Source organism: Panthera pardus, unplaced genomic scaffold, assembly GCF_024362965.1.
Source record: "Panthera pardus isolate Hobbes unplaced genomic scaffold, ASM2436296v1 HiC_scaffold_3, whole genome shotgun sequence".
Lineage (NCBI taxonomy): Eukaryota > Metazoa > Chordata > Mammalia > Carnivora > Felidae > Panthera > Panthera pardus.
In genome coordinates this window covers 15,052,039-15,079,052 of record NW_026526876.1, presented here as the reverse complement: position 1 = coordinate 15,079,052, position 27,014 = coordinate 15,052,039, and the positions used below count along the sequence as shown (strand labels likewise).

Sequence of the window (27,014 nt, the reverse complement as noted above, 5' to 3'; positions counted from 1 at the left end):
ACGTGCGCGCCAGGCCCCGCCCCTCCAACTCTCCCCTCCCTCTCTCTCCCTCTGCGGTTCCCGCAGACCCGGGCTGCGGCGACGTCCGGAGACCCCGAGCCGCGGCGCCCGGTGGGTCTGTGGCGGGCGGGGAGCGGGGCCCGGGCGGGGTGGGCGAGCTGCGGGGGGACGTGCTGGGGGTCGCTGGGGGAGGCTCGGGGCCCGAGGGTGCGGGCTCCTCTCGCGGGGACCCTTCCCCACCGCGTCCCCACCAGGTCCCCGCCGCCCTCGGCCTTGCTGGAACGGTCAGCCGGCGTGGGGTGCCCACCCTAAGACCCAGCGTCCGGGGCAGGCGGCTTCGAGGGTGGGAGGCGGGGTGCGCCGGGGTCCGGGGGTGAGGGGTGGTCTGAGGCCGGCTCTGCGCGCGGGGAGGGGGGGGAGGCGCCAGGTCCCTAGAGGATGCTGCGCATCCGGAATTAATGGAGGGGCCTCGAACGTTCCCCAGAGCCCACTAGAGTCCCTGGAGCTCCTGTAGGGATGCGAATGCCACAGGTGGGGGGTGGGGTGAGGCGCGGCCTCAGGATGCGAGACCCCCACCTCCCGCGCCGCAGTCAGCCGTAGTGGGTGGAGTTCGCCGGCGCTGCGCACTTGGAAAGCCTCGGGGTCCTGGAGGCTGCAGGCCCCCCACCCACGCGCCGCCTGCCAGACGAGGGAGCCCCCGTGGACCCCGCTAGTCCTCGCGCTGCTGCCGTTAAATTCCTTGGCGAGGGAAAAAGAAGAAACAGATTATCCCGGGAGGAGAGACGTGGGGTCTAATTCGCGTTTAGGTCCCTCACCGAGAAACCGTTCATCCCATTCTTTCTGTCGAGGGGCCTTGGAAAGAAAGCAGCTGGCGTTTGGGCAGGTGGGATTCAGGGAGGGTAGCGAGCAGGGGACTGGATGGGGGACTGCATCTTTTGTCGAGGCCCCCTCTGCACTGGTTGTTGGGTTCCTTCGAGGCCAGCAAAGGGGCAGATTTAATCCATCTGGTTCAGATCCCCTGGGGGGAGGCCCGTGTGCCCCTCCTGACTGCCCTGGACCCTGCCCTGTTGCTGGATTCTCCCAAGCCTAGACCCTGACTGCTGCTGTGTCATCCCCATGCCCACCCCAGGCATGCCCTCTCCCGTGAAGGCGTTGGGGCAGGCCAGGCCCTCGGGTGCCAGTATGGCCCCACAGGCCCGCTGCTGCTCCCCTGCGGCCCTGCAGAGGCGGCTGCCCATCCTGGCCTGGCTGCCGGACTATTCCATGTCATGGCTGAAGATGGACGCCATCGCCGGACTCTCCGTCGGGCTCACGGTCATCCCGCAGGCGCTGGCCTACGCCGAGGTGGCTGCCCTCCCGCCCCAGGTGAGACGTCTGCCCCGCTGCCGCCCCACTCCAGCCTCAGCACCGTCCCGGGAGCCGAGCAGAAATGCGTAGTGTCCCCTCCAGACAGGCAGGGCACCAGAACCCCAGCCCCGTGGGGCCCCCCGGAAGGCTTGGCGTGCAGTCTGCAGCATGTGACCGCCTTGGGGCAGACACACGCCCCTGTAACCGCTCTTGCCACACTCGTCACACGCAGGCACTGGACCAGTAGTGCTGGGTTGCCTGAGGGGCCCGGCAGCATGACTCACGAGAACGTTTTCTTAGACTCCTAGACTGAGATAAGGGCTCAGGCCTTTGTACTCCTGTGGGCACCCCGCTGGGAAGCAGGTGGAAAAGAGGCCCCGGTCACTGTAGGTCCCCAACCGTGGCTAACGGCGTGAGTGCTTTACCCCGCCTGTGCGCCGGGGTCCCCGCAGGACACGACAGCCACCCGCCACAGATCCTGCGCTTAGACACCTGCCCACGGGACACCGTGGGCATGCTGTGTGCCTCCGTGATGCTCAGTGCTGTCTCCCCACCAGTACGGCCTCTACTCTGCCTTCATGGGATGCTTCGTGTATTTCTTCCTGGGCACCTCCCGGGACGTGACCCTGGGCCCGACGGCCATCATGTCCCTCCTGGTCTCCTTCTACACTTTCCACGAGCCTGCCTATGCCGTGCTGCTGGCCTTTCTGTCTGGCTGCATCCAGTTAGCCATGGGCTTCCTGCGCTTGGGTAAGACTCTCGGGCCTCCCTGTCACAGGGTACCCAGGCCCCCGCGTCCCGGGGATGCCCTGGCCCTCAGCCAAAATTTCCTTCTTTGCGTCCCAAGGGCTCTTCGTGTGTGTGTGTGTGAGTGAGGGGGGCCCTCTCAGCCCTCTACTATTCTACTTGGAGAAGGGCTCCGGGTCCCAGACCCTAGCCTCCCTTCCCCACTGTCCAAACTAGTCCAGACAGGGCATGTGGTCCTTAGCCTTGTTCCACCCAGGCCGCCTGTCCCAGCCCACATCTAGCCACGTCCTCTGGGACTGGGCAGAGCTGGGACCAGCTTAGTGTTCTCTCTCGGCTGGCCAGGCTTCTTGCTGGACTTCATCTCCTGCCCTGTCATCAAAGGTTTCACGTCTGCTGCCACCATCACCATTGGCTTCGGGCAGATCAAGGTAGGCCCACTAGCTGGCTCCCGGGCACCTCGTGGGTAGTGGGACGGGGGCTGGGGTCGATATGTGCAGGCCAGTTGATGGCTTGCTGTTCTGGAGCTCAGAGCACAGGTGCTCCAGCGCATCTCCATCGGTCCCGTGAGCCCCTGGGGAAGATGCTGAGTGACGGTTAGACTGTGCAAGAGGTAACGTGGGCGACTGGTAACGACAGGCTGGTCTTGCTACAGTTTTCTTTTTCTAAATTTCTGTTGACCGTTTTTCTTTGATTTTATTTTTAAAAATTTATTTGGACGCACGTGTATACGTTTTTAAAGTTTGTTTTTGAGGGAGCGAGAGAGGGAGAGAATGAGCAGGGGAGGGACAGAGAGAGGGAGAGAGAGGGTCCCAAGCAGTATGCTAAGCAGGCTCCGAGCTGTCCTGCGTAGAGCCTGAAGCGGGGCTCAAACTCACAAACTGAGATCATGATCTGAGCCAAGATAAAGAGTTAGATGTCAGTTGACCAAGCCACCCAGGCACCTCTGTATACTTTTTTTTGGGAGAGAGAAAGAGAGAGAGTGCTTGTGCACCCCTGCACCTTGGGGCTGGGGAGGAGCAGAGGGAGAGGGAGGGACAGAATCCTAAGCAGGCTCCACGCTCAACGCTCAACGTGTGAGCCTGACGTGAGGCTAACCAAGACCCTGGGATCACGACCTGAGCCAAAATCAAGAGTCGGACGCTCAGCTGACTGAGCCTCCCAGACGCCCGTTTGGTGCTGTTCAGATGCCATGCTTTAGGACTTTATTTGCTGCCCTTTCACTGGGTTTTAAGTTCCCGAAGGGCGTGTTTTGTTTAGGCCTGGCCCTGAGCTTTGTAAAAAGGAAGTGAGCGCTCAGTGGGGCGACCGGAGTAGAACTGAGCCAGGGTGTGGGAATGAAGGCCCGCCCCTGCCTATGTGTCACCTCCTGGCCTCTCCGAGGCGCGGATCCCATGGCCAGGCTCTGCTCCCGGCTGGCCCAGCGCGTCTCCCTGATGGTGGTGGAGCGGGAGAGTCCGGGACGCGAGGGCGTATGAGCCAGGGCTGACCCTGTTTGTGCTCTTGCTACGTGCCAGACGCTGGGCCAAACCCTCCCTCGTGTTTGATTCTCAGGCTGCTCCTGGGAGGCAGGTCTGTGGTTATCTGCACCAGAGAGGAGACGCTGCTCAGGAAGGTGTGAGTGGGCACGGTTTATGTATTCTGTGCACACGTGTGTCAGGGTGAGCTCGGCAAGTGCTGCTCCTTGGGACAGTGTGTCCTTTATTCTGGAAACACCGTTCTTCTTTTTCAGCATCAGGATTGTTCTTTTATGGAATTGTAATACAGAGAGGGCAGCTTTTTTTTTTTTTTTAATAGTTTATTTATCCTAAGAGAGGGAGGGATTCTCAAGCAGGCTCTGAGCTGTCCGCATGGAGCCCAATGTGGGGCTTGAATTCACGAACCGTGAGATCGTGACCTAAGCCGAAGTCAGACACTGAACTGACTGAGCCCTCCAGGCTCCCCTATAGAGGACCGCTTCTTTTTTTTTTTTTTTTTCAACGTTTTTTATTTATTTTTGGGACAGAGAGAGACAGAGCATGAACGGGGGAGGGGCAGAGAGAGAGGGAGACATAGAATCGGAAACAGGCTCCAGGCTCCGAGCCGTCAGCCCAGAGCCTGACGCGGGGCTCGAACTCACGGACCGCGAGATCGTGACCTGGCTGAAGTCGGACGCTTAACCGACTGCGCCACCCAGGCGCCCCGAGGACCGCTTCTTAATGCACTCTTACTTGGCAATCCCAGGTCCCCCAGATCTTTAACGCCTTGACCAGGTTACGACAGCCATTTGAGAACCCTAAGCTGGGGGCGGGGGAGGGTCAGGAGTAGGGCTCCTCCTGACCTGCCCTGGCTGGGAGCTCCTTGGGCCCCAGAATCCATGTGTCTCCACCCCAGTGTCTGTCCCACCTGGGGCTGTGTGCATGTTTGGGGATCCTTGCAGCCTGACCCTTCTGGGGGTCGCGGCATCAACCTTCTCGCTAATGTTCCCCACCTGGTCTCAAGTGGATAAAGAACTAAGGGGCGCCTGGGTGGCTCAGTCGGTTAAGCGGCCGACTTCGGCTCGGGTCATGATCTCGCGGTCCGTGAGTTCAAGCCCCGCGTCGGGCTCTGTGCTGACAGCCCAGAGCCTGGAGCCTGTTTCAGATTCTGTGTCTCCCTCTCTCTGACCCTCCCCCATTCATGCTCTGTCTCTCTCTGTCTCAAAAATAAAATAAATGTTAAAAAAAAAAAAAAAGAACTAAAACGCAGGGTAGACGCCTTCTCCCCTCCGAGGACCCTGCCCTCCTGGGTCCCCCAGCATCCTTCCCAGGAGGCCCTCGGAGCCCCCAGGGGCTCTGCCTTTAGCTCCACCTGGCTGTACTTCTGGCAGGAGGTGGGCCTGGCTGGTGGGCCTCCGGGTGAGGGTTGTGGCCTCGGGCCAGTGGCAGGGGGTAGGGATGGGGCGCTCGGTGTGAGGGACAGGATGGAGCCAAGGGCAGTGGGGCCTGCAGGGCGGGGTGGGGTGGGCCGGCAGCGACCCCAGACCCTTGACCAGGGCGCACGAAGAGGTCTCCCTGCTTTGAGATCACCCGGACTGGTTTTCCTCACGAGGGAGAATTGTTCACCAAGACGTGTCCTTGATCTCTTTCGCCCGAGGATCACGATCCCCTGCCCCTGGGGGCTTTGGGAATGGGCAGAGGGTCCCCAGAGAGCCTTGGGATGTGCCCCCAGCAAGGGCCCTTGGACTCTGGGTTTACAATGTACTGAGATGCTGCAGGGGAGGGCTTCGGGCCTCACTTTGAGAAGGTTGTCTGACCTGAATCTCCGTTTGAACAGAACCTCCTGGGACTGCAGGGTATCCCCAGACAGTTTTTCCTGCAAGTGTATCACACCTTCCGCAACATCGGAGAGACCAGGTACCTCATGGCCGTGTGGTCCTGCCCGTGTAGGGAAGCCCTTCCTCCCGGAACCCCTCTCCCAGGCCCCACCCCCGGGGGGAACTTACTCCCGACCTCTGGGGCCTGTCCCTTCGAACAGGTCCCAGAGCAGCACCAGCGTCACAGGGGAGCTGGTTAGGAATGCAGACTCGCGGCCATGCGCGGACCTGCTCAAGCAGCCAGCGTTCAGCGGGGGCCCCGGGGGGGTCAGTGTGCACACTGCAGTTTGAGAAGCGCTGTGCAGGACGACCTGAGAGCCGGTCCCGTCCCGTGGCCCTGCACAGAGCCTTGGGTGGTAGGAGTGGGAGGGCCCCCCGCAGAGGAGGGGCAGCGGTCTGTCCAGAGGTTTGTGGTTCAGTGAGGAGAACGCAGGCCACGGGGCAGGCAGACCATGTGGATGTGCCCGAGGGACGGGCGGCAGGCAGCGGGTCATGGGGCTTCTTCAGCCGAAGGGCCTCCCCCAGAGAGCAGGCAGGGTAACGAGACCGATAGGAGAGGATCCCAGATGAGCCGGGAGTCTGGACGTGTCCCTGGCCGGATGAGCAGTGACCTGGGGGTAGCTGCCCGGTGGGGCCAGTGCTGAGGCCTGGAGGGAGAGGGGGAGACCTGTGACCGACTGTCCTCTCTCCCCTTCGTCTGCTGTGAGGCTCCTCGGGGCTGAACCCACTGGAAGCCAGGGGCTCCCTGGCCCGGGTCATGCAGCCTGTGGGGGTCATCCTCCTGGGGAGGGAGGTGGGAGGGGGGCAGGAGAATTGGAGACTGACTGGTCAGAGAGCATAAGAGGCGGTCAGATCTCCCTAGGCAGTTCTTCCTGCAGGTGAACCTCCTAGAACAGTCCAGGCCTCTGCAGCCCACAGAGCTACGTGACCCAAAACGTGAGCTAGTGGCCCCAGTGCCACTGGGATTCGGGCCTCGGCTCCCAGGCCTGCGCTGGCCTGCGTGGTCACTAACTTTTGAACAAAATGTCGAAACAGAGCAGGGGAGCACGTTGCTTAGCAGACAGCGAGAAGAGCGTCCGAGAGAGGCGGCTTTCCCGCGGAAGGGGCAACCGAGGGGCAGAGGTGTGTGCCCTGGGCCGGCCTGGGCGTGACCGGTGTCTGTCCACAGGGTGGGCGATGCCGTGCTGGGGCTGGTCTGCATGGTGCTGCTGCTGGTGCTGAAGCTGATGCGGAACCACGTGCCCCCCGTCCACCCTGAGATGCCCCCCGGCGTGCGGCTCAGCCACGCGCTGGTCTGGACGGCCACAACAGGTGAGGGGTGTTCCGGCCGAGGAAGTCGTGCAGCCGTCCTGCACACCCAGGGTGAGGGGTGCCCCGTGTGCCCCCTCCCCACTCCCAGCCCCGGAGTCCCACCCCGAGGGATTCTCCTGTCTCTGGTCTGGATGTGACTTGAGAGCTGGCTGCATGATGGGGCTCACGTTCCGGGAAGAGGTGTCCCCCCCCCTTAAGCAGCCAGCACAGCCCAGGCAAGACGCGAGGGGTGGGACGCAAGGTGAACCAGTAGGTGACGCGTGTGGGCCCTGCACGTCGCCATACGCCCGTCCTGCCGTCTTGGTTTGCCGTGGCATCACGTGTTCACGCCCTCCCCACAGTCACTCGAGCCCGTGCTATTTCCCAGGTGGGAGCGTCAGGGGCCGTGGCTGGGGTAGGGTGTATTCACCCCAGTCACCCAGAGGAGCCAGGTTCACCAACGGTTCTCGCTCTGTCCTAGCTCGCAACGCGCTGGTGGTCTCCTTTGCCGCCCTGGTCGCGTACTCCTTCGAGGTGACTGGATACCAGCCTTTCGTTCTAACCGGACAGACGGCCGAGGGGCTCCCCACCGTCCGCCTTCCGCCCTTCTCGGTGACCACGGCCAACGGAACAGTTTCCTTCACCGAGATGGTACAGGTGGGTAGAGGCGGGGAGCCAGGCCTCTGGGCTGAGCTGCGGCAGCCTCTGGCCTGGTTCTGTCTGCGCCCTGATGCATCCGCTTCGTAACAAGGAGCTCTGAGTCCTCAGGGCGGAGCGCCTCTGGGTGCAGGGACGGGCACGAAAGAGTTCCAGATGGGGCACGACCTCAGAGGACACCGCCTTTATTTTCCTGCCCTGAGCCCAGAGGAGCGTCTCGCGTCACGGGCGCTGGCAAAGCAGGGGTTCGCTCCGTGTCCTGCTCCGTGCACGTGCCACACGGAGTTGCTTCCTTGCGCGCGTGAGCTCACGGCCCCGCAGCCGAAGGATGGGTCGCTGCCCGCTCAGACCCCTGCTCTCCTTCCTCCGAGGGTCACTCACTGTTCCTGTCTCCTCCCTCAGGACATGGGGGCTGGGCTGGCCGTGGTGCCCCTGATGGGTCTCCTGGAGAGCATCGCGGTGGCCAAGTCCTTTGGTAAGGTGCCCGCCATCCACGCCTCCCTGGTGCTGTCCGGGAGCCTGACTAGCTTGCCTGCTCTTTTCCTTTCCGTTCTCTGCTTTGATTTTTCACAGCTTGAGTTTTTTTTGTTTTTTTTTTTTTAATTTTTTTTTTTTTAACGTTTATTTATTTTTGAGACAGAGCATGAACGGGGGAGGGTCAGAGAGAGGGGGAGACACAGAATCGGAAACAGGCTCCAGGCTCTGAGCGGTCAGCACAGAGCCCGACGCGGGGCTCGAACTCACGGGCCGCGAGATCATGACCTGAGCCGAAGTCGGACGCTTAACCGACTGAGCCACCCAGGCGCCCCTCACAGCTTGCGTTTTTATCCAAGTAGTACATGTTTGTCTTTAAACAAAAATTTGTGGTGAAAGTAGATTTACAATGAAAAACCTCACCCAGTGGTGGCTGCTAACGTCTGGGAGCCTGCTCTCCAGAAAAAGAAGGGCTTGCATTTCCTCTTTGCCTTTTCTTGGACGAAATGTTCCCCCCACCCACGTGGCTCCCAGCAGAACAGAGTTTGAAGTTCCCATCTTGGGATGAGATTGCGGCAGCCACGCCCCCCATGCGGTGGCCACGCCCCCAGGCGGTAGCCACACCCCCACGTGCACATGCTTTGAAATGAGCTTGTCTTAGGAAAAGGTATGTAGGCAAAGGAGGAGTTTTTGTTTGTTTTTTTTAGGAGTTGTTTTTTTTTTTAATTTTTTTTTTTTAACGTTTTTATTTATTTTTGAGACAGGGAGAGACAGAGCATGAACAGGGGAGGGTCAGAGAGAGGGAGACACAGAATCTGAAACAGGCTCCAGGCTCCGAGCTGTCAGCACAGAGCCCGACGTGGGGCTCGAACTTACGGACCGCAAGATCATGACCTGAGCTGAAGTCGGCAGCTCGACCGACTGAGCCACCCAGGCGCCCCAGGAGGAGTTTTAAGTATATCTTTATTTTTAATATAATTTGATGGGAAGTTTTCACATAATAGATAGTAATGGCTATGTTTGGTGACAGGTTCCCACAATTCCTAAAAGTTTAACAACGTCAGGTGCCTGGGTGGCTCAGTCGGTTGAGTGCCTGACTCTTGATTTCCGCTCAGGTCATGATCTCATGGTCGTGGGATCGGGCCCTGTGTTGGGTTCCTCACTCAGCATGAAGCCTGCTTAAGATTCTCTTTCTCTCTCCCTCCTCTCCCTCTGCCCCTCTCCGTGCTCAGGCTCCCTAGCTCTTTAAAAAGTAAATAAATAAAAACCATTTATAGAAAAAATTTTAACAATGTGCTCCTTCAGTTGGCTGAGCACACCTGGCCTGTCCCCTCCTTGCCCCCAGGGAGGCCTGGAGACCTTAATCTACTTAAATATCTATTGCCCTCATTCCTCCCTCTGGGCTGAGGCTGCTCCATCCTTCTCGTGTCCCCTCCCTTTGGTCTGCTGGACGTCCAGCTTTGTGTTGTCTGTGCGGGTGGCATTTTCATTTCGTTTTATGACGGTTAGGCTCTCTCCCTGGGGTTTAGGTGGACCCTAAAAATGAAACCCAGGAAAGGTGCCCGTGTCGCTCTGTCTCCATAGATCGGCTCTGGTTATGCCAGGGTTTCGTTTCCTCGTGCGAACTGCCAGCAGCCTGACCCTTCTGTCCTTCCGAAGGGAGTCTTGAACTCTCTCTTCCAAATGCCAGTGGCTGCTCGAGGTCATGTTCCGATCAAATCTTTCTTGTACAGCTTTTGTTTTTCTGATTATCTTTTTCTGGCAGGGGATATTTGGGGGCATTTTGGAGTCTACATCTTAAAGAGTTCATGCCTCTCGCCTCACTTTAAAACTTTGTTTTCTGGGGCGCCTGGGTGGCTCAGTCGGTTAAGCATCCGACTTCGGCTCAGGTCAGGATCTCAGGGTTCTTGAGTTGGAGCCCCTGCATTGGGCTCTGTGCTGACAGCTCAGAGCCTGGAACCTGCTTTGGATTCTGTGTCTCCCTCTCTCTGCCCTTCCCCTGCTTGTTCTCTTCCTGTTTTCCTTTGAAGTCAGTTGCTCTCCTGTCCTAACTTGTAAGCTTGTCATCCTCTGAATCGGGGGCTTGGAGAACCCGTGCTGCTGCCCATGGCCTGAGAGTGGCTGTTACATTTTTAAGCGTTTGAAAAAAATTTCTAAACAAGTTTAGGATTTCCTGACACACGAAAAGCACGTGAAGTTCATGATCTCAGTATTCGTGTAGCAGAAAGGTGTTACTGGAACGTGGTCCTGCTCACGTGATCGCGGGTTTCCACGGCTGCTACTTCCGGCCGTGACACACACGGAGTCTTCGTGACAGAGTGTGGCCGGCAGAGCCTAAAATGTTCCCAGCTGGCCCTTCACAGAAACGCGTGCCAGCCACTGCCTGGGACTCACAGCCGCTGAGTGTCCCCCCCACCCCCACCCCGTGCCTGCCGACCCGTCTGTCTGCATGGCCTCGTCCGTGCCTTCCGGGTCCTCCCCACTCGTGATCAGACAGGTTTTCGTTTCAGATTTCGCCCTTCTCGTGAGAGCAGCACACGTTGTCGTCGTAGGGCACGCGGGAGGTGCAGACGCGTACAAAGAAGCCGCTCTCGCCACCCCAGTTGGCCGCTGTTCACGTTTTCCCGTCCGTCTTTCTGCCCTTTCTTGGGAGACATGCATACACGCTTGAGCGTATTTGTTCGCATACATGCGTGTGTTTTTTTGCGTGTTTACACGCTTACGTTTACATCACATAGACGTTGCCGTGGGTGGAAGTTGATAATCTGTTTTTTGTCTGACGGACATTTTCTCAGCGAGGCCGTGTATCTGGTGACTGTTTTTATTCTCTCTCCGTAGCGTCTCAGAATAATTACCACGTCGACGCCAACCAGGAGCTGCTGGCCATCGGTAAGACCCCAACGGCGGTCTCACTTGGGCTGCTCAGACCGTGGTGATGCGCGTGGCGAGGTGCAAGGAGCAGAGGTGGCCGCGAGTCGGGCCCGTCCCCAGATGGTCCCGTGCGTACTCACGTGGCGTAAGCGGCTGACCTCTGGTGCCACTGACTGGAGCTTATTGAGCACTTGCTGTATACTAGACCCTGAGGTCTGTAGCTCTGCTCCGGGTCAAGGAATGCCAGGAATGTTCCACGTTGGGGGCAGATCGCCGAGGAACGTGGGCTCCGGGTGAGCCTGCTGATGTCCGGGACCCCGTCTGCCCTCGCCCTCTCCCCGTGACCCCCCTGCAGGCCGGGCAGGCAGGTCAGCGAAGACTCGGGTAGGCCCCGCTGTTGGGTGGGTCTGTGCCAGGTGTCCTGGCTTTTTGTTTAGTTTCCACAAATCTGGCCTCTCTGGGGATTCATTTTTTTTTTTTTAACGTTTATTTATTTTTGAGACAGAGAAAGACAGAGCATGAACGGGGGAGGGGCAGAGAGAGAGGGAGACACAGAATCGGAAGCAGGCTCCAGGCTCTGAGCCGTCAGCCCAGAGCCCGACGCGGGGCTCAAACTCACGGACCGCGAGATCGTGACCTGAGCCGAAGTCGGACACTTAACCGACTGAGCCACCCAGGCGCCCCTCTGGGGATTCATTTGGAGGGCATGACCCGCATCTTAAATTGAGTTCTCACGACTGTTTTTCGTTTGCGGACACCAGGCTCTTCTGCCTTTGCTTTCTGCCGCTTGTGAGGTAGGCAGGGGTCTGACCTGGCGGTGCCAGTAGGTGCCTTCCCGGGGGAGTCCACAGGAGCCCCCCATCCCCGCCCCCCTGCCCTGCTGCTTCCCTGCATGGCGGCGTTTTGGGCTCGAGCCACTGAGTTTCCTGACAGCACAGGGCATGAGGCCCCAGGATGGGTCACAGAGACTTTGGGGGGCTCGTCTCTGAGCTCGTGGCGAACGGGCGCCGCAGAACGCCCATACCACGCGGTCAGGTCTCTGACCGGAGTCTCCGGGGCCATCGCGAAGAGTCAGGGTGACCACGTGTGGTCAGCACATGGCCTCTGCTACCTCCACCGATGTCTGGCCCTGCTCTCGGGGGCACGTGCTGGGCTGTGGGACCCAGGAGGGCCTGGTTCTGAGCGGGCCCCACCCTGAGCTGTCTCAAGAGCGGGTACCTGAACCTGTGAGCCCATGGTGGCGTTATGGACCGTGCGGGACTGCGGTCTTTGGGAAGGCCCTGGGCGAGCCACATGCTGCCAGGGCCGCCCGTGATAAACGTGGGCTAATTAGTTATCTCCGTTCATAGGTCCCGGCCAGGGTCTCAGGTGTGGGTGAGCCAGCGTCACGGGAGTGGGGCACTTACTAGCCGTGACCTTGTGTACTAGCTGGTCGTGTCACGAAAGGAGTGTGGGTTTGAAGAAGGAGGGGGATAGCTGACCTCCGGGCTGGTGGGCCTTCTGGGCCCTGTTACACATGGAAAAAGGCATGTTTAGTTCACCGGGGCAAGGCTGGGGCCAGAGTTACTTTAAAGTTAGGGTCAACCCCAGTGAACTCGGCAAAGATCACGATTTGTGTTTCCTTCCCTGTGACAGACACCTGGACGCTCGTAGCACACCCCTGGGTGATTCCTCCCACCTTCCCCTCTTCCTGTTTCCTTCCTGGTCTCCGGCCTCCGTTTCATCATCATGTCCCATGTGTTTGTATCATTTTATGTCTCGCTCCCCCCGGATAAACCTCTTGCTTTCGTTTCCTCCCCAGGCCTGACCAACGTGCTGGGCTCCCTCGTCTCCTCCTACCCGGTCACAGGCAGCTTTGGGCGGTGAGTGACCACGTCCTTCTCTGTGCCTTGGGTGGGGGAGGTCCCAGCCCAGGCCAGAGGGTCCACATGCAGCTGGAAGAGCCTGTTGGGCCCCTGCCCACATCTCGATGCCCCTCTGTTCTCCTCCGGGGCGGAAGTCTGCCTGTGGCGGCCGCACCCCTCCATCAGCGGCATCCGTGGGAGGCAGGACCTGGGCTCACTCTGCCGCCCTTCACCATCTCACCTGTTTTCTCTGGTCGCCGGTGCCGCGGTTTACTCCTAACACGTCCCCAGCACGCGGCAGGGCTCCCCGCATCTCCTGCCGGAGCGCATTCCGGAAGGGGACGGGAAGCATCGTGCTCCGTGTGGAGAAACGGGTGTGGGTTACGCACAGCCTCCACACGTGCTGGCACCAACCGCCCCCCCCCCGCCCCAGGAAGGCCAGAGGGCAGGGCAGAGAGTGACCTTGCTGGGGGGGAGAAGTGGGGGCATTGGCCAGCAGCACCTGCGTCCCCAGAACCGCTGGCCCGACCCCGTCTGAGTACTGGACGTCCGCAACACTCCCAAACCCCCGCGTCCGAGGGGCCGCAGGGCCCACTCCGTGTCCTCGCCTGCAAATAGGAATCACAACGGGCCCGCGTCAGAGTTACCGGAGGTTGAACGAGAGCGCGTAGAACGAAGCCAGCAGCCTGCGGGCCCTGGGCTCGTTTGTGAAATAAACCCTCCGTGTGTCCTCAGTCTAACCTTCCACCAGCTCTTGTAGCGTGACCTGTCCATCAAGGTCGCAGGTCTTGTGCCCCCGTCCGGTGCAGTACCTTGCGTATAACGGGTACCAGAAAAATCAGTGAGTGCTTGAGGAGTGAAGTTTCTGCCCAGCTCTGGAAAAGCGGAAGACGACTTAGGCTCTCTGTGGACACGTACAGACGGACTGGCATATCCAGAGGGCATGCAGGCGGGCACAGGTCACCGTCAGGGTGATCGGGAACCGAAACCGGGTTCTACCTTTGTGGTGCTCGCGGTGGCAGAGGAAAATGTGGGCCGGGGTCGAGTTCTTGGGCAGAGAAGGCTTTTCCTGGGTTGCGGGACCGGATGCAGTTTTCCAAACAGGCGACGGGAAAAAGGGAAGTCGAAAACAGCGAGGTTGACTTCCAGTCCCCTGGGAGGAGCCTCACCGTCAGCCCGTGGCGGTTCTCTCTCCAGGCCTGTCTGTCCACGTGTGCGCGTGCATGTGGGAGACGAGTGTGTGGTGAGAGGGACGTCCCCCACTCGATAGTGTCACCGGCATGTCTGCGTATCCGTGAACACAGTGACATTTTTGCTAGCGCTGCCGTGACGAAATGCCACAGGCTGGGGACAGGCAGGGTTGGCTGCTCCTCAGTGTCCCCGCTTAGGCGCCAGTGTCCGCGGGGCCCCGACGTCCCCTTCCAGGCGCTCTGGTCCCAGGGGCCAGCCTCCCCTGCCGGTCCAGGGCCCCTCAGCCACCAGGGGCGTCTGTGTTTCCTTCCAGGACGGCTGTGAACGCGCAGTCGGGGGTGTGCACCCCAGCAGGGGGCCTGGTAACAGGTGAGCAACCCCCCCCCCCCCCAAGCCCGGAACACGTGCGGGGCGGGGCTGGTGGTCACATGACGCCCTGCGCCCCCCACCCCGCAGGAGTGCTGGTGCTGTTGTCGCTGGACTACCTGACCTCGCTGTTCTACTATATCCCCAAGTCCGCCCTGGCCGCCGTCATCATCATGGCCGTGGCTCCGCTCTTCGACGCCGGGATCTTCGGGACGCTCTGGCGCGTGAAGAGTACGTGTGTGCTCGCCGGTCACGCGCACGTATCCTGGATCCTCCCCCCACCGTCTTCCGGGACCCACAGGGCACGGTTGCAGCCGGGGGTTACCGTTGTCCCGAGAGGTGGCCCTGCTGGCCGTGGGTCAGGAGGGCGAAGGGTGCCCCAGACCCGCTCCGTGCAGTGCGGAGTGAGTCTGCAGCCCGCAGACACCCCTGCTGCCCTCCCCCCCGCCCCTGCTCCCCCTCCTCTCTCCTCCATCCTTCCTCCTCTCCCCCTCCTCGCCTCCTCTCCGTCCTTCCTTCTCCTCTCTCTTCTTCCCCTCTCCCCTCCTTCTCCCCCTCTTCCCCTCCCTCCTTCCCCTTCTCCTCTCCTCTCCATCCCTCCTCCCCTCCCCTCCTCCCCTCCCCTTCATCCTTCCTTCTCCTCCTCCTCCCCTTCCCCCTCATTTCCTCATGGATTCTCCCCTCCATCCCATCTTCTCCCTCCTCCCCTTCCCTCTTCCCCTCCCTTTCATCCCTCCTTCCCTCCTTCTCCTCCTCTCTTCTTCCCCTCCCCCTCCTCCCCCTCCTCCCCTTCCCTCTCATTGCCTCGTCTATTTTCCCCTCCCCTCCATCCCTCCTTCTCCCCTCCTCCCCTCCCCTCCATCCCTCCTCCTTCTCTCTCTTCTTCTCCTCCCTGCTCCTTCTCCCCCTCCTCCCCTCCCCTCCTTCCTCGTCTCCTCTCCCCTCCATCCCTGCTTCTCCCCTCCTCCCCTCCCCTTCATCCCTCCTCCTCTCCATCCCTTCTTCTCCCCTCCTCCCCTCCATTTCTCCTTCTCCTCCTCTCTTTTTCCCCTTCCCCTTCCCCCTCCTCCCCTTCCCCCTCATTCCCTCATCTTCCCCTCTTCTCTATCCCTCCTTCTTTTCCCTGCTTCTCTCTCCTACTCCCTTTCCCCTTCATCTCTCCTTTCTCTTCTCCTCCTCCCCTTGTTCCTCTTTTTTTTACCCCTCCTCCCTCCTCTCCACCCCTCCTTTTTCTCCTCTGTTCCCCTTTCTCTCCCCCTCCTTCTGTCCCTCCTCCCCCTTTCTCCTCTCCCCCCCTCCTCCCCTTTCCCAGCCTCAAGCCTGGCCTGGCTGGGGAGAGATGAGAGGCCTCAGGGTGACCCCAGCGGCCTGACTCCTCTCGGGACTCCCTGGAGCCTGCAGTGCCTTTGACGGAACTCCCGTTCTCGTGTTTGTTTCACTGGCTGAAGCAGTGGAGGGATTTACGGGGCTTACCTGGTTCCTCCCGTCTGCCCCTGAGAGGCATCGGTGATTTCTTCACGTGCCACACGTGCCAGCTCCCTGCTGTGTCGCTGCCGCTCTCTTTGGGACAGCCCTGAGATGCGTGGGCACCTGTGTGGGCCCGGCAGGTGCTCTCCGCCCCCACGGAAGCCCAGGGAAGATGGGGCCTCCCCTGAGTGACACATGTCAGGGTCGAATCCTAGGCTGACCCCCGAGCCCTCCCGCCTGCCCTAGGACCCTTCCTCCCGTGGCTCAGAGGAGTCACGCGTGTTGCCCAAGGACCCACCAGGTCCCTTCCTCAGGCCCCCGACAGGTGCCCACGGTTGACCTCCTCCCTGAGGGCAGGGGCCCTGGGCCTGGCTGTCAGGTCTTAGTGGCCCCTCAGCCAGGCAGGGAGGGCTTTCTTGCCCCTGACGCGTCTCGGCCAGCGGGGCCATGGCCCATGTCAGCCCCTGAGGCCCCAGACGGAGGTCTCTCTGGGGCTCGGGCTCGCTGGAGCCCAGCTTATCCTGAGGGGGCCACCCCTCAGTTGGACTCCTCTCTTCCAGGGCTGGACCTGCTGCCCCTCTGCGTGACATTCCTGCTCTGCTTCTGGGAGGTCCAGTATGGCATCCTGGCCGGGACCCTGGTGTCCGCTCTGATCCTCCTGCACTCTGTGGCCAGACCCAAGATACAGGTACCGGCCCATCTGTTCTCCCCGAGCCAGGGGTCTGCTGGCCTCAGGGGCCTGGTGGGGTGACGCGTGCCCTGGGCGGTACCCCTTGGCTCAACTGTCGCACGCCTCCTCGGTGCGACTCTGGCCCGTGGCACCACCCAGTGACTGTGCACACAGTGGACGGGTGTCAGCCTCCTGCCGTGGACCACAGAGCTCTCCCGCTGCATGTGAGGCTGCGGACAGGCGTGAGGGCCCATCAGCTGTGCTCCCCCCGCTCTGTTCTGTCAGCCTGGGTTGGGGCCTCCTGCTGGAGGGGCCACCCTCTCAGAACTGCTTGCCTCTGGGACCCACTGGCTGTCCCCTGCTCTGTCCCCAGGTGTCGGAGGGGCCGGTGCTGGTCCTGCAGCCGGCCAGCGGTCTCCACTTCCCGGCCATCGAGGCCCTCCGGGAGGCGATACTGAGTCGGACTCTGGAAGGTGCGTGCGCTGGGGCCCCCCAACTCCCTGCCACCTTCTCTGTACCCCCGTCTGCTCCCACGGGACCCTGAGTCCCTGTCCTCAGCAGCCAGGGAGCTCACCCACTCAGGCCCAGGAGGTCTCGGGGCGTCTCGGGGGCATCCGGTGGGTGCCTGCCGTCTGCACACAGCAGGAGGGGCTGTTCCCCAACGTTTGTTCCTAAAGACCGTCCTTTGTTCCCGGGAGTTGGTGTTCGGGGAATAAAAGGGGCCCGTTCCTCCTCTGAAGGGGGTCGCTGCTGCTGTCTCCAGACGGCTGTGATCACAGGTCCTGCGGACCCCACCCCCACCCTCCCTGCTGGGGCCGGACCCCTCCGTGGCCTCGCTCTGGCCCCTGACCCGCCGGCCCCTGTCTCCACAGCGTCCCCCCCGCGCTGCGCGGTGCTGGACTGTACCCACGTCTGCAGCATTGACTACACCGTGGTGCTGGGGCTCGGGGACCTCCTGGGAGACTTCCACAGGCACGGCGTCACCCTCGCCTTCGTCGGCCTGCAGGTGGGTGTCGCGACGGGCGGCCCTTTTCGCCCTCAGACCTGCCCGTGAGGTCGGCGTTGTTCCCGTCCCCACGTGAGGACAAGGGCACCGAGGCCCCATGAGGCTGAGTAAGCCGCCCAAAGCCACACAGCGAGGACGGCGGCCCCTGCTCCCTGACCCGGGCACCTGGCTCCGAAGCCTGCTGACAACGGTCACGTTCCTCGTCCTGTCTGCAGAGAGCTCGTTTTTGTGTCCTCCTTAGAACGTCAACTTCTAAATACTCCTCTTCTGGCGTAGCCCGGAGGCCCAGTTTCTTCCCTCCGTTTCCCTGGGTAGAGGCGGAGTTGTAACTGCTTGGTCGCTCTGGGGGAAGCAGTGACCTGGCCGGTGGCCCTGGACCTGGGGGCCCGCCCCAGACCGCGCGTGCCCACGTGTTGAGACAGGAGCATCCCTGCCCGGAATTAAAGTCTGCCTGCCCTGCAGGTTCCCGTTCTCCGCGCCCTGCTGTCCGCTGACCTGAAGGGTATACAATACTCCTCCACACTGGAAGAGGCAGGTGGGTACGGCGGGGTCATCTGAGAGCGAGCCACGTCAGCCGCGCGTGCCCGTGGCCCCCGGGATCGGGGTGGCAGGACGGCAAGACAGAAACTCTGGAATCGGAGGGTCGGACGCACAGGTCCAGGAGTGGGGAGCGCGGGCACAGTGGGTGAGGCAGAGGCCACAGAATCGGGGGGCCCTCTTGTTCTGGGGGTTTATTTGGGGGGGATGTTTTTATTTAAGGTACAGTACAGGTTCAGTGAACGCACAGATCTTAAGCGTGCACCTCGAGTTCTGACAGGTGGGTACAGCCAGGTGTCCGCAGTGGAGATGGAACATTTCCATCATTCCAGAAGGTTTCCTCAGCCCCTCTTCATGACCCCCCCGCCAGGGTTAGCCACTGTTCTCATTTCTTCCACCGTAGGTCAGCTTTGCCTGTTGTAGAACTTGACGTAAAGGGGATCGCAAAGGTTCTTTTTGTGTCCGATTTCTTCGGCTCAGCGTGGTGTCTGAGATCCATCCACGTTGTTGCTGGAAACGGCCGACCCACAGGAGACAGAGGGACAGCTGTGGCCCGGCCCTGCCAGGGGACCGCCCGGCACTGAGGAAGGGTTATCGGGGCGTGGAAAGCAATGAGGCTCTGATCAGGGACGTAGCTGGAAGCCTGCCTGGGGTTGGGGGTGCCGGCCGGGGGGACCCCCAGCTCCCTGTGCACCGGGACCCGGAAGTGCCAGCCTCGAATCCCATTCTGTGAAGTGAACCTTCCCCGCTTCTGCTTTTTTAATGCTTGCAAACCTTGTGTCTTCTGCAGAGAAATACTTGAGTCAGGAACCGGGGACCCAGCCCTACAACATCAGCGAAGATTCTGTTCCGGAACACAAGGTCGCCCTGTTGAAGGCCTGATTGGGGCACCGACGGGCACCTGACGCTCGGGGCGTCTCGTGGAAGGTTCCTGATGCCGGGATTCCGGATGCTACCCGATAAACATGCTGAGCTGAGGGCTCTGAGCAGGTGACCCTGGAAGGAGGAGGGAAAACCACACACCAGGATCCACAGGTGGGACTCTCACTGCCTTTATTTGGGGTGACTGAAAATTTATCTCCCTTCTGATTCCTGTGCACGCACGTTTTTCTGAGGAGTGGTTTGAAGACAGCCTTCTAGAATGACGGACCATGTGAGAAAGAAGGGACGGGATTTCCACCTGGTCCAGGGGAGGGGTCTCCACGCCCCAGCACCTTCCTGGTTACAGGGGACGTTGGGAGTGGGCAGCTCGGAGGTGGGTTCGAGCCTTGGTGGCGGCATCCGTATTTGTCGTCGGGGAGAAAGCCAAGGTGTGCCAAATGATTTCAAAGTGTCTTGTTAAAAATAATTTTGTTGTTGTTGTTGTTTTAAATTAAAAACGTAGCAGCTTTGGTGTTTTTGTAAAAATCGGAAACGCTTCTTGTAAAAGCTGCAGGAGACCGTCTCCTGCAGCCACTTTGGCGGTAGTCCAGACCCCATCCCCGCAGCGTGCGTACGGCTCCGTACGTCAGCATGTGGGTGCGTGCGTTTACGGTCGTGCGCGGACGGGGTCCTTTCATACGTGGTGCTCTGTGACCCGTACCTTTGTGCAGTCCTTGCTGTGAACGACGCGTTGTGATAATAAACAGAACCGTGATTTGCCGTGGCTCTGTCGTATTTTATTCTGTGTCTGTGTCACAACGGACTCCTGAGCCTCCACACGTGACCTCTGCCTGTCCCGCCTGTGCACGCACCTTTCCACCCCTGCTCTCACAGCCGAGGAAGCCTGTGCTCCCGGAACTTCTTAGAGAAAGGACTCGCTGGGCAGATAGACCCCCTGGAGCTCACCGGTGGTCCCACCAAGACACATTCTGGCCCAGCGGCCTGGGCCCCGGTCTTGCGATGTTTCTCCCTCCAGGCCCCGAGCGCACCCCGTCCCTGAATCTGCATTTCCTTTCCTCGAGGAGCCTCTCCATCTGCACAGACGAGCATGTCCTCGAGCCCTGTCTGCCTGGCTGCCGCTGCCCAGGGCCCTGGGGGACGGCAGTCCACTTGTCCCCAGCCCACACACCAAGCACACCCCTTCTTGAACCAGGAGACTGGCCACCCGTCTGCTCTGGCGGGCCCTACCCGCCTGTGAGCCTGGAGGACGGCTTCCCAGAATCTTCTTCCGGGGTGCAGATGCAGGGATGGGCATCGCAGCCCGGTTGGCAGTTGTAGAGAATGAAGGTCAGCTAAGCGTCTCCGTTTGGGAATGTCGTGACCGCGAAGCACATGAGCTGCAGGGCTGTGTGGCTGAGGGACGAGGCACCCCCGCGCCCCTGCACACGGGTGTTGTTGAAGGGACAGTTGCAGAATGACGTTCATCTCAAGAGACCATTTGCGGGGGCGCCTGGGGGGCTTGGTCGCTTGAGCATCTGACTCTCGATCTCAGCTCAGGTCACGATGTCACGGTTCGTGAGTTCGAGCCCCGAGTTGGGCTCTGTGCTGTCAGCGTGGATCCTGCTTGGGACTCTCTCTCTCCCTCTCTCCCTGCCCCTCCCCGCCTCGTGTGTGTGCACGCACACATGTGGTCTTCTCTCCCTGTTAAGATCGAAAAACCGAAGTTAAACGATGGTATTTTAATTTTATATCAATATAGTACGTAACAGAATGAAGTTACAAATTTACTGAGTTTAAAATTCATAACTTATTTACGAGCTTATTAAGTTTATAATTGATCTCTAATTAGAGCTTATGTTAAATTAAAGAGAAAGGACTGGTCTGGTCAACTGCATGGAAACAGTTGGGAATTTGGTGCCGGAAGATGCGGGGCTGGGCCCCACCATCCCTCGCCAGCAGGTAAGCCCCCTCGGGGCCTTGGCCTACGCCCCGGGGCCCATGGGACTGTGTCCACAACAGCACTGGCTGGAATGCTGCCTTCAGCAGGCTGACAAGGTCACGGCGCCACCCAATACCGTGGCCGTTAGGCAGTGGTGGGTGTCGTACGTGGATTGGCAGCATGCGACTCCCGGTGCCCCAAGCACGTGACTTTATTGGGAAAGAGGATCGTTACAGGTGTAATGAGCTGAGACGAGTCCATACTGGATCAGGATGGGCCCTAACCTTTTCGCTCAGTGCTTAGGAAATGAGCTTGGGTGCGGACACGCCCCCAGGAAGAAGCAGCCGGCAGAAGTCGGGTGATGCTTCTATAAGCGGAGGAACAGCACAGACGGTCAGCTTGCCGCAGGGAACGCATTCCGCCTCCGCCTCGGAAGGAAGCAGGCCCGCTGGCCCCCGGATCCTGGACCTGGGGGGGCTCCGCCTGGGCCATGCTGCTTTGTTACAGCCGCCCTGACCGAGCAGTGAGATCTTCAGTGCTGGCTCCTACAAGTCTCCCCCCCGCTTCCTGGCTGGCTGGGGGTCCCCTCCGTGCCACCCAGCCATGGGTGCCCCGGGAAGCCACAGCCTGAGAATGGCAGAGAGCGGGTCACCTGTGGAGCACACGCCCACCGGTGCCGCCCGCCTGTCACAGCAGCTCGGAGCCCTGGAGACGCAGCGAACGGTGACGTAGGACCCCACCGTCGAGGGAAGCACAACCTGTGCCACAGACGTGAGCCACGCGTGCCGTTTTAACACTGCCAGCGGCCCTGCCGAACGAGCAAAAGGTAACGGGTGAAATTAACGTATTATCATCCGAAATGCTACCCTTTCCACCTGTGATCTACACGCGACTCACCGACGAGACTCTTGACGTGAGTTTTCTCGTACGGGATCCTCGAGGCCCAACGCGGATTGTACGCTCACGGCACATCCCCGTTCAGACGAGCCACGCTTTGAGCTTTGTGCCCCGTGTGTCGTGTGGCTGCCGTGTCGGAGAACCCAGGTTTGAGACGTCCGCGTCCAAGGCGGTCAGGAGGCCCATGAGCTCAGAACTCGTGTGTTTGCCTCCGCCCCCGGAGGTCGTTGGAAGAAACCGAAACAGTGGCAACGGAGGAGGCGGCGTGGCGTGGCCAGCTTGCAGAGAGCTGTTCTGAGGCCAGGTCCCGATTTCTCGCCGCGTGACGTTGGGGAAAATTGTCTGAAGTCTCCGAGACGTCATTTCCACGCCCCCCACAGGACCGCTGCAGGGATTTAACTGAAGAGCAGGGTGAAGGCCTGGCGTGCGTCACGCACGCGAGTAGCCGCTGCTGCTCAGGACCGGACCTCCTGGTGTTATTTCGTGTCCTGTTCTCCCCTCCCTGCCACAAACCGAACACCTTCCTTGATAAGCACGTCTGAGGGGCAGTCCCGGACAGGAGGCACAGGAGACGGTTTTCTGCAGGACTCTGGATGGGGGGGGGGGGGGGGGAGGGCGGAGGGGAGGGCGGGAGGGAAGCGTGTGTGTGGGCCCAGGCTCCCGCCCCCGGGGGAAGTGAGTCAGGGCGGGTCCCCTGTGTCTGCTGCCTCAGGCCTCCTCTGTGGTCTGATGCCACTGTGGAACAGGGTCCCCAGGGCCGCCAGGCTCAGTGGCCAAGTCCCTGCAGGCCCCACCCCCAGCGAAGCCTCCCCGTGGGTCAGGGTGCTCTGCTTGCTAACATGGGGAGCGGTGGGTGTCCCCGTTAGTGGGGCAGGAACTCCCTCTCCACTAGAAAGTCTGCCCGGAGCTGGGCTTCCCTGGGCGGACACCAAGCCTTTTTCTGACCGAAATGTGATTATCCGTATAAAATCTCTTCTGGGGCGCCTTGGGGGCTCAGTCGGCTTAGCGTCCGACTTCAACTCAGGTCATGATCTCAGCATTCCTGGTTCCTGAGTTCGAGCCCCGCGTCGGGCTCTGTGCTGACAGCTCAGAGCCTGGAGCCTGCTTCTGATTCTATGTCTCCCCCTCTCCCTGCCCCTCCCCTGCTCGTGCTCTGTGTCTCTCTCTCTCAAAAATAAATGTTAAAAAATAATAAAATTTAAAAAATAAAAATTAAATCTCTCTGTGTAGATCTAACTATCCTTTGTAAATTCAGCTACTGATGCTGGCAGAGAACCTGTCCCCCTCCCTCCAGCTTTAAGATAAAAAAAAAAATTTATTTTTGTTTAATGCTTATTTTTGAGAGAGAAAGACAGAGACAGCAAGGGAGGGGCAGAGAGAGAGGGAGACACAGAATCCAAAGCAGGCTCCAGGCTCCGAGCTGTCAGCACAGAGCCCAACGCGGGGCTCGAACCCCTGAACCATGAGATCATGACTTGAGCTGAAGTCGGATGCCCAACCGACTGAGCCACCCAGGCGCCCCTAAAATAATTTTAATCCTGTGGAAGGACCCACGTTTATTATCCAAACCACAGGAACCTTTGGCTGTGCCAGATGGCTGCACCCTTTCAGAGGAGTTTGGGCAAAGCCCACGGAGCTGGTTCCTGTAATAGGTTGAATTGTGTCCCCTGAAAAGAGTTAATTCTCGACCCTAGATGCCTGTGACTGTGACCTTATTTGGAAACAGGGTCTCTGAGGACATAATCAGGTGTGTTGAGATGAGGTCATACTGGGTTAGGGTGGCCCTAAATCTGATGGCTGGCGTCCTTCGAGGGGATGGGGACACATGCGAGGAGAATGCTGTCCAGGAGCTACCAAGTCACTCGGTCGCCTTCTTCTCAATTCTGTGGCCCCTGCCCCCTAAACAAACAGGGAACCATCGCCTTTCCCTGAGGGCCACTCTTCTTGTCTGTTCAGGGCCTGCAGCCCACGTCTGGGGCTCAGAATGGAGGATGTTTCTGGCCCCCGCTGTTTTAACCTGGGGGCCTTCTGACACCAGGTAGCTTTTACTGCATGGGGTCAAGAGCACGATCCTTAGTCAAGAATATCGAGGCCCAGAAAACTGGCTCCCAGCAGCCGAACCCCACCCGACCAACCTGCACCCCAGAGCCTGTTAACGAGCAGCTTAACGACCGGGTCTGTCACTCAGATAGACGTGTTGTCTTTCCACGGGGAAAACCGGAGCTGAAGATGCGATCTGAAGGCAGGCCGGTCGTCAGACACAATCAAAGCCGGGAACTACAGGGCCCCTCGCTTGGCACGGTTTTCATTTGCACAGCCCTGGGAAAAGTGAGAGCGTTTTGTTCAGCCCTGCCTGCTCACACAAGCTGTGCTTTCAGATGGCTGGAGGCTCCGATCCGGACCAGGGCCACAGGCAGGACCGTGGGCAGTGGCAGAACCGCTTCTCCTCATAAGGCCCCCTCTTCTCGGCCCCTCCCTGCCGCTTCCCGCACTTACTCTCCCTGCAAAGTTTGCCGCCCGCCCCCTGCTGGCTGCCCTGTAGCAGGAGAACATCCTTCCTGCCGGTGAGCCCACGACTATCCATCCACGCAGGGGAGAAACAAGACTGGCCGACAAAGGGTGTTTGGGTCCGACTGAATCCATGCCACAAACTCTGGTGGTTGCAATATCAAGACCAAAGACATTTCAAATGATCCAACGTCCACGGGATCTGGAAGATCTAAGCCGGGTTTGGCCAGGTAGACCACGTGGCCAAGTCAACGGGGTCCTCGGCTGAGGTCATGCAGCTGACCGCGGGCATAACGACCAGACAGGCTTTCCCGCAGCAGATCTCCCACGGGGAGGAGTCAGGCTCTTTGTGAACGCTGGGCCAAGAGGAGAGTCGAGCCTGCGGGGTCTACCTCACCCTGTGTTTAAGGACAAAGCTGGCACCTTTCCTCACCCCCTCCCTCCTTCATCCCAGGATCCCACCCTGCTCCTGCGCCCGACCGTCAGTCTCTGTTCCTGGCTTGTATTTTGTTGTTTTCTGTTTGAATTTTAATGGTATTAGGTCATACTACATTTACACGTTATGTTATACTATATTTTATCGTGTGCGTATTTTAACGTCTGTGTTTGTTACATCAGTACAGACTAGGGAAGGTCAGGGGTCTTTTCTGTGGGCATCAGCTGGGCTCCTAACATCTGGCTTTTCCATGCCTTCTTTGCTCTGTCTTTATTTGGTGTTCCCTGTGGGTTTTGACTTGGTTCTTTGGGGGGCTCACTGTCCCTATGGTGTAGGTATCCTGTTGACAGGGACACTTGCTGTCAGCTTCTCAGCACCTAGAGGCAGGAGTGTCCAAAGCCCCTACTTTCTTTGGAACACCTGGTGGCTTGTATCCGCACGTGTCCGAACAGGGTGTCCGGGCCGACCGTGCCACGTACGAACATCTTAGTAGAGAGTCACAGCAAAATCTAAGCCTGGGACACACCATCGGCCGCTCCCTGAACCCAAACCCTAAGCTAGTCCTGCACCCTAACATGCACCCTCAGGCTAGCCCCCCAGGGAGGTCACTGAAGTGGTGTGGGTCCGGCCCCTGACACCTCCCCGGACCCAATCCTAGTCCGAGCCATGGCTCTGGCCCTCAGGGGGCCCACCTCCTAGATCTGAGAACGGATTGCTGGCCCATTGACAATGACCCGGTCAGATGTGTCTCCTCAGCCGTTTGACTTGTCCAGGACGGGCATCCTGACCCTGCCAGGCTGCCGGCAGTGCCCGCCGTGTGGGCCCTTCAACGACTCCCTGGTACTGTGGGCAGGCTCAAGGTTCTGGTGCACATGCCGGTGGGGCCCGTGAGCCATCACTGCCCCTCAGGAAGGGTGCCACTGGCCAGCGGGGCTGGCTTGTTACTGGCCTGGAAGAGGGTCTGGGTTTTGGTCTGCTTGCATGGCCCCAAATCTAACAGGGTAGGGCTGGGCTCTCCCTTCGCTCGCCAGAGGAGTCCCAGCACGGAGCGTCTTTGGGCACCAGGAGTCTTCCCCGGATTCTGACCGAGCCCCCTCGCCTCCTCGGTGCAGTCAGCCACCCTCCCACTACAGGCTTTGTGCACCCCCCTCCCCCCCGCCCCGCATCCAGCCTGCCCAGCCTGGCACCCCTGGCTGGAGCCCCTTTCTTTCAGGACAAGCTCTCTCTCTTCTGCACCCCGTACAAGGTCAGCACAAGGTCCAAGGCCACAGCACTGGACACGGCCTGGATCCTGCCCAGATCCAGATGAACTGACTAGACAGCGGGGGGTGGCTGATAGGGAGTCGGGGTTGGTAGCTTCCAGCACACGTGAGACCGTCTTCGGCAACCTGTGCCGAGCACCCCCTAAGCACTGCCTGAGCTCGGACGGTGACGCTGGGATCCAGTGCAGAAGCCAGCCCTGCAAGGGGGGAAGGGGGCGCATCGCAGGAGGGGGACCCCAAGACCTGAGCTTGTGGTCCCAGTCGAGAGGAAGGACGGTGTGACTGGAGAGTGTGGAAAGGAGAGGGCTGGAGACCCGGGCAGGGCGGGAACCCGGGCCTTTTGAATTTGATAATCAGCCTAAGCAGAGATTGTAGCGGCACAGGTTCCGGGGAGGGGACAGTGAGGAATCAGTGCTACTCCTGGAACACCAGCGTTTACTGTATTATTACCGTCAATAAGAGATTCTCCAACAGCTCTAGGGTGCCAGACTCCGAACTCACAGAGGAGGAAACAGGGTTGGAGGCGTTGGCGTGCAGACGCAGGTTGGGGTGCCCTCTCGGTTATCAGTGACCATCGAAGGGCTGGGCGCCGGCTGCAAAGTCTCTACTGCCATCTGTGGTCACTTAATCGGCCCAAGGCCCCGATGCCCCTTGCACCGAGTGACCCGCCTGGCGTCCTCTGTGCCCCTCCGGGGACCGCCGCTGGCTCCACGGGGAGGTGGGCACTGTCCAGGGTGCTGTGCGCCGGGGCTGGAGGCTGCTCGGGGAGACCCGGGTGCGGACCCCTGCGGGGCTACACCCGGGGCTCGGCGAGCCCCGCCCCGCGTGCAGCGGCAGGCGGCGCCTTCCCCTTGGCCGGGCGCCGGGTCCACTGGGGGGCGCCATAGGAGGGGGCATTCCGGCCGCTCCCTCTGGCGGGCGGACGCGGGTGGGGGGGGAGGGCCTGGACGTCAGAACGGGACCGGCGGCGGTGGCCTGGGCGCGGGGGCGCTGTAGGTGCGAGCGGGCGCGGGGATGCGGGGCGCGGGGCCGACGAGGTGCGGGGATGCCGGGCGCGGGGCCGTGGGTCTGGGTCGCGGCGCCTGCGTGCTGCGCGCCGTCGCCTCCGGGCTGCCTCTTCCTGCGGCGCCCGGTTTCGGTTTCGCCTCCGGCTCCGGGGTGCGGACTCCGCCCCCGAGCCGCGCCTCCCCCGGAGCGGAATCCTTGGCTTTCTCCGGTGGCCGCCACGGAGCGGTGTTGTTACCAAAGGGTGTCCCTACGTGTCTCCACAGTCACTTTTAGGAGAACGGCGTCCCCGTCCCCGTAACCGCGCG

General features: G+C 60.3%; 1 protein-coding gene across 2 annotated transcripts; it reads left to right on the top strand.

Annotated features, from left to right (window-relative positions):
• Positions 1 to 20: 20 nt before the first annotated feature.
• SLC26A11 (solute carrier family 26 member 11) lies at positions 21 to 19,443 on the top strand. Of its 2 annotated transcripts, XM_053892165.1 has the most exons (17): positions 21 to 111; positions 1,130 to 1,365; positions 1,905 to 2,097; positions 2,437 to 2,522; positions 5,386 to 5,465; positions 6,594 to 6,736; positions 7,197 to 7,372; positions 7,775 to 7,847; positions 10,685 to 10,735; positions 12,519 to 12,579; positions 14,066 to 14,121; positions 14,209 to 14,349; positions 16,146 to 16,273; positions 16,629 to 16,728; positions 17,128 to 17,261; positions 17,724 to 17,796; positions 18,589 to 19,443. In XM_053892165.1, the coding sequence occupies exons 2-17, from the start codon at positions 1,132 to 1,134 to the stop codon at positions 18,678 to 18,680; spliced, it is 1,821 nt and encodes a 606-aa protein (XP_053748140.1). In that variant the 5' UTR covers positions 21 to 111; positions 1,130 to 1,131; the 3' UTR covers positions 18,681 to 19,443. The 2 variants fall into 2 exon arrangements, with proteins under 2 accessions (XP_053748140.1, XP_053748139.1); XM_053892164.1 differs by lacking the exon at positions 21 to 111 and having other exon boundaries at positions 454 to 1,365.
• The last annotated feature ends 7,571 nt before the right edge of the window (positions 19,444 to 27,014 follow it).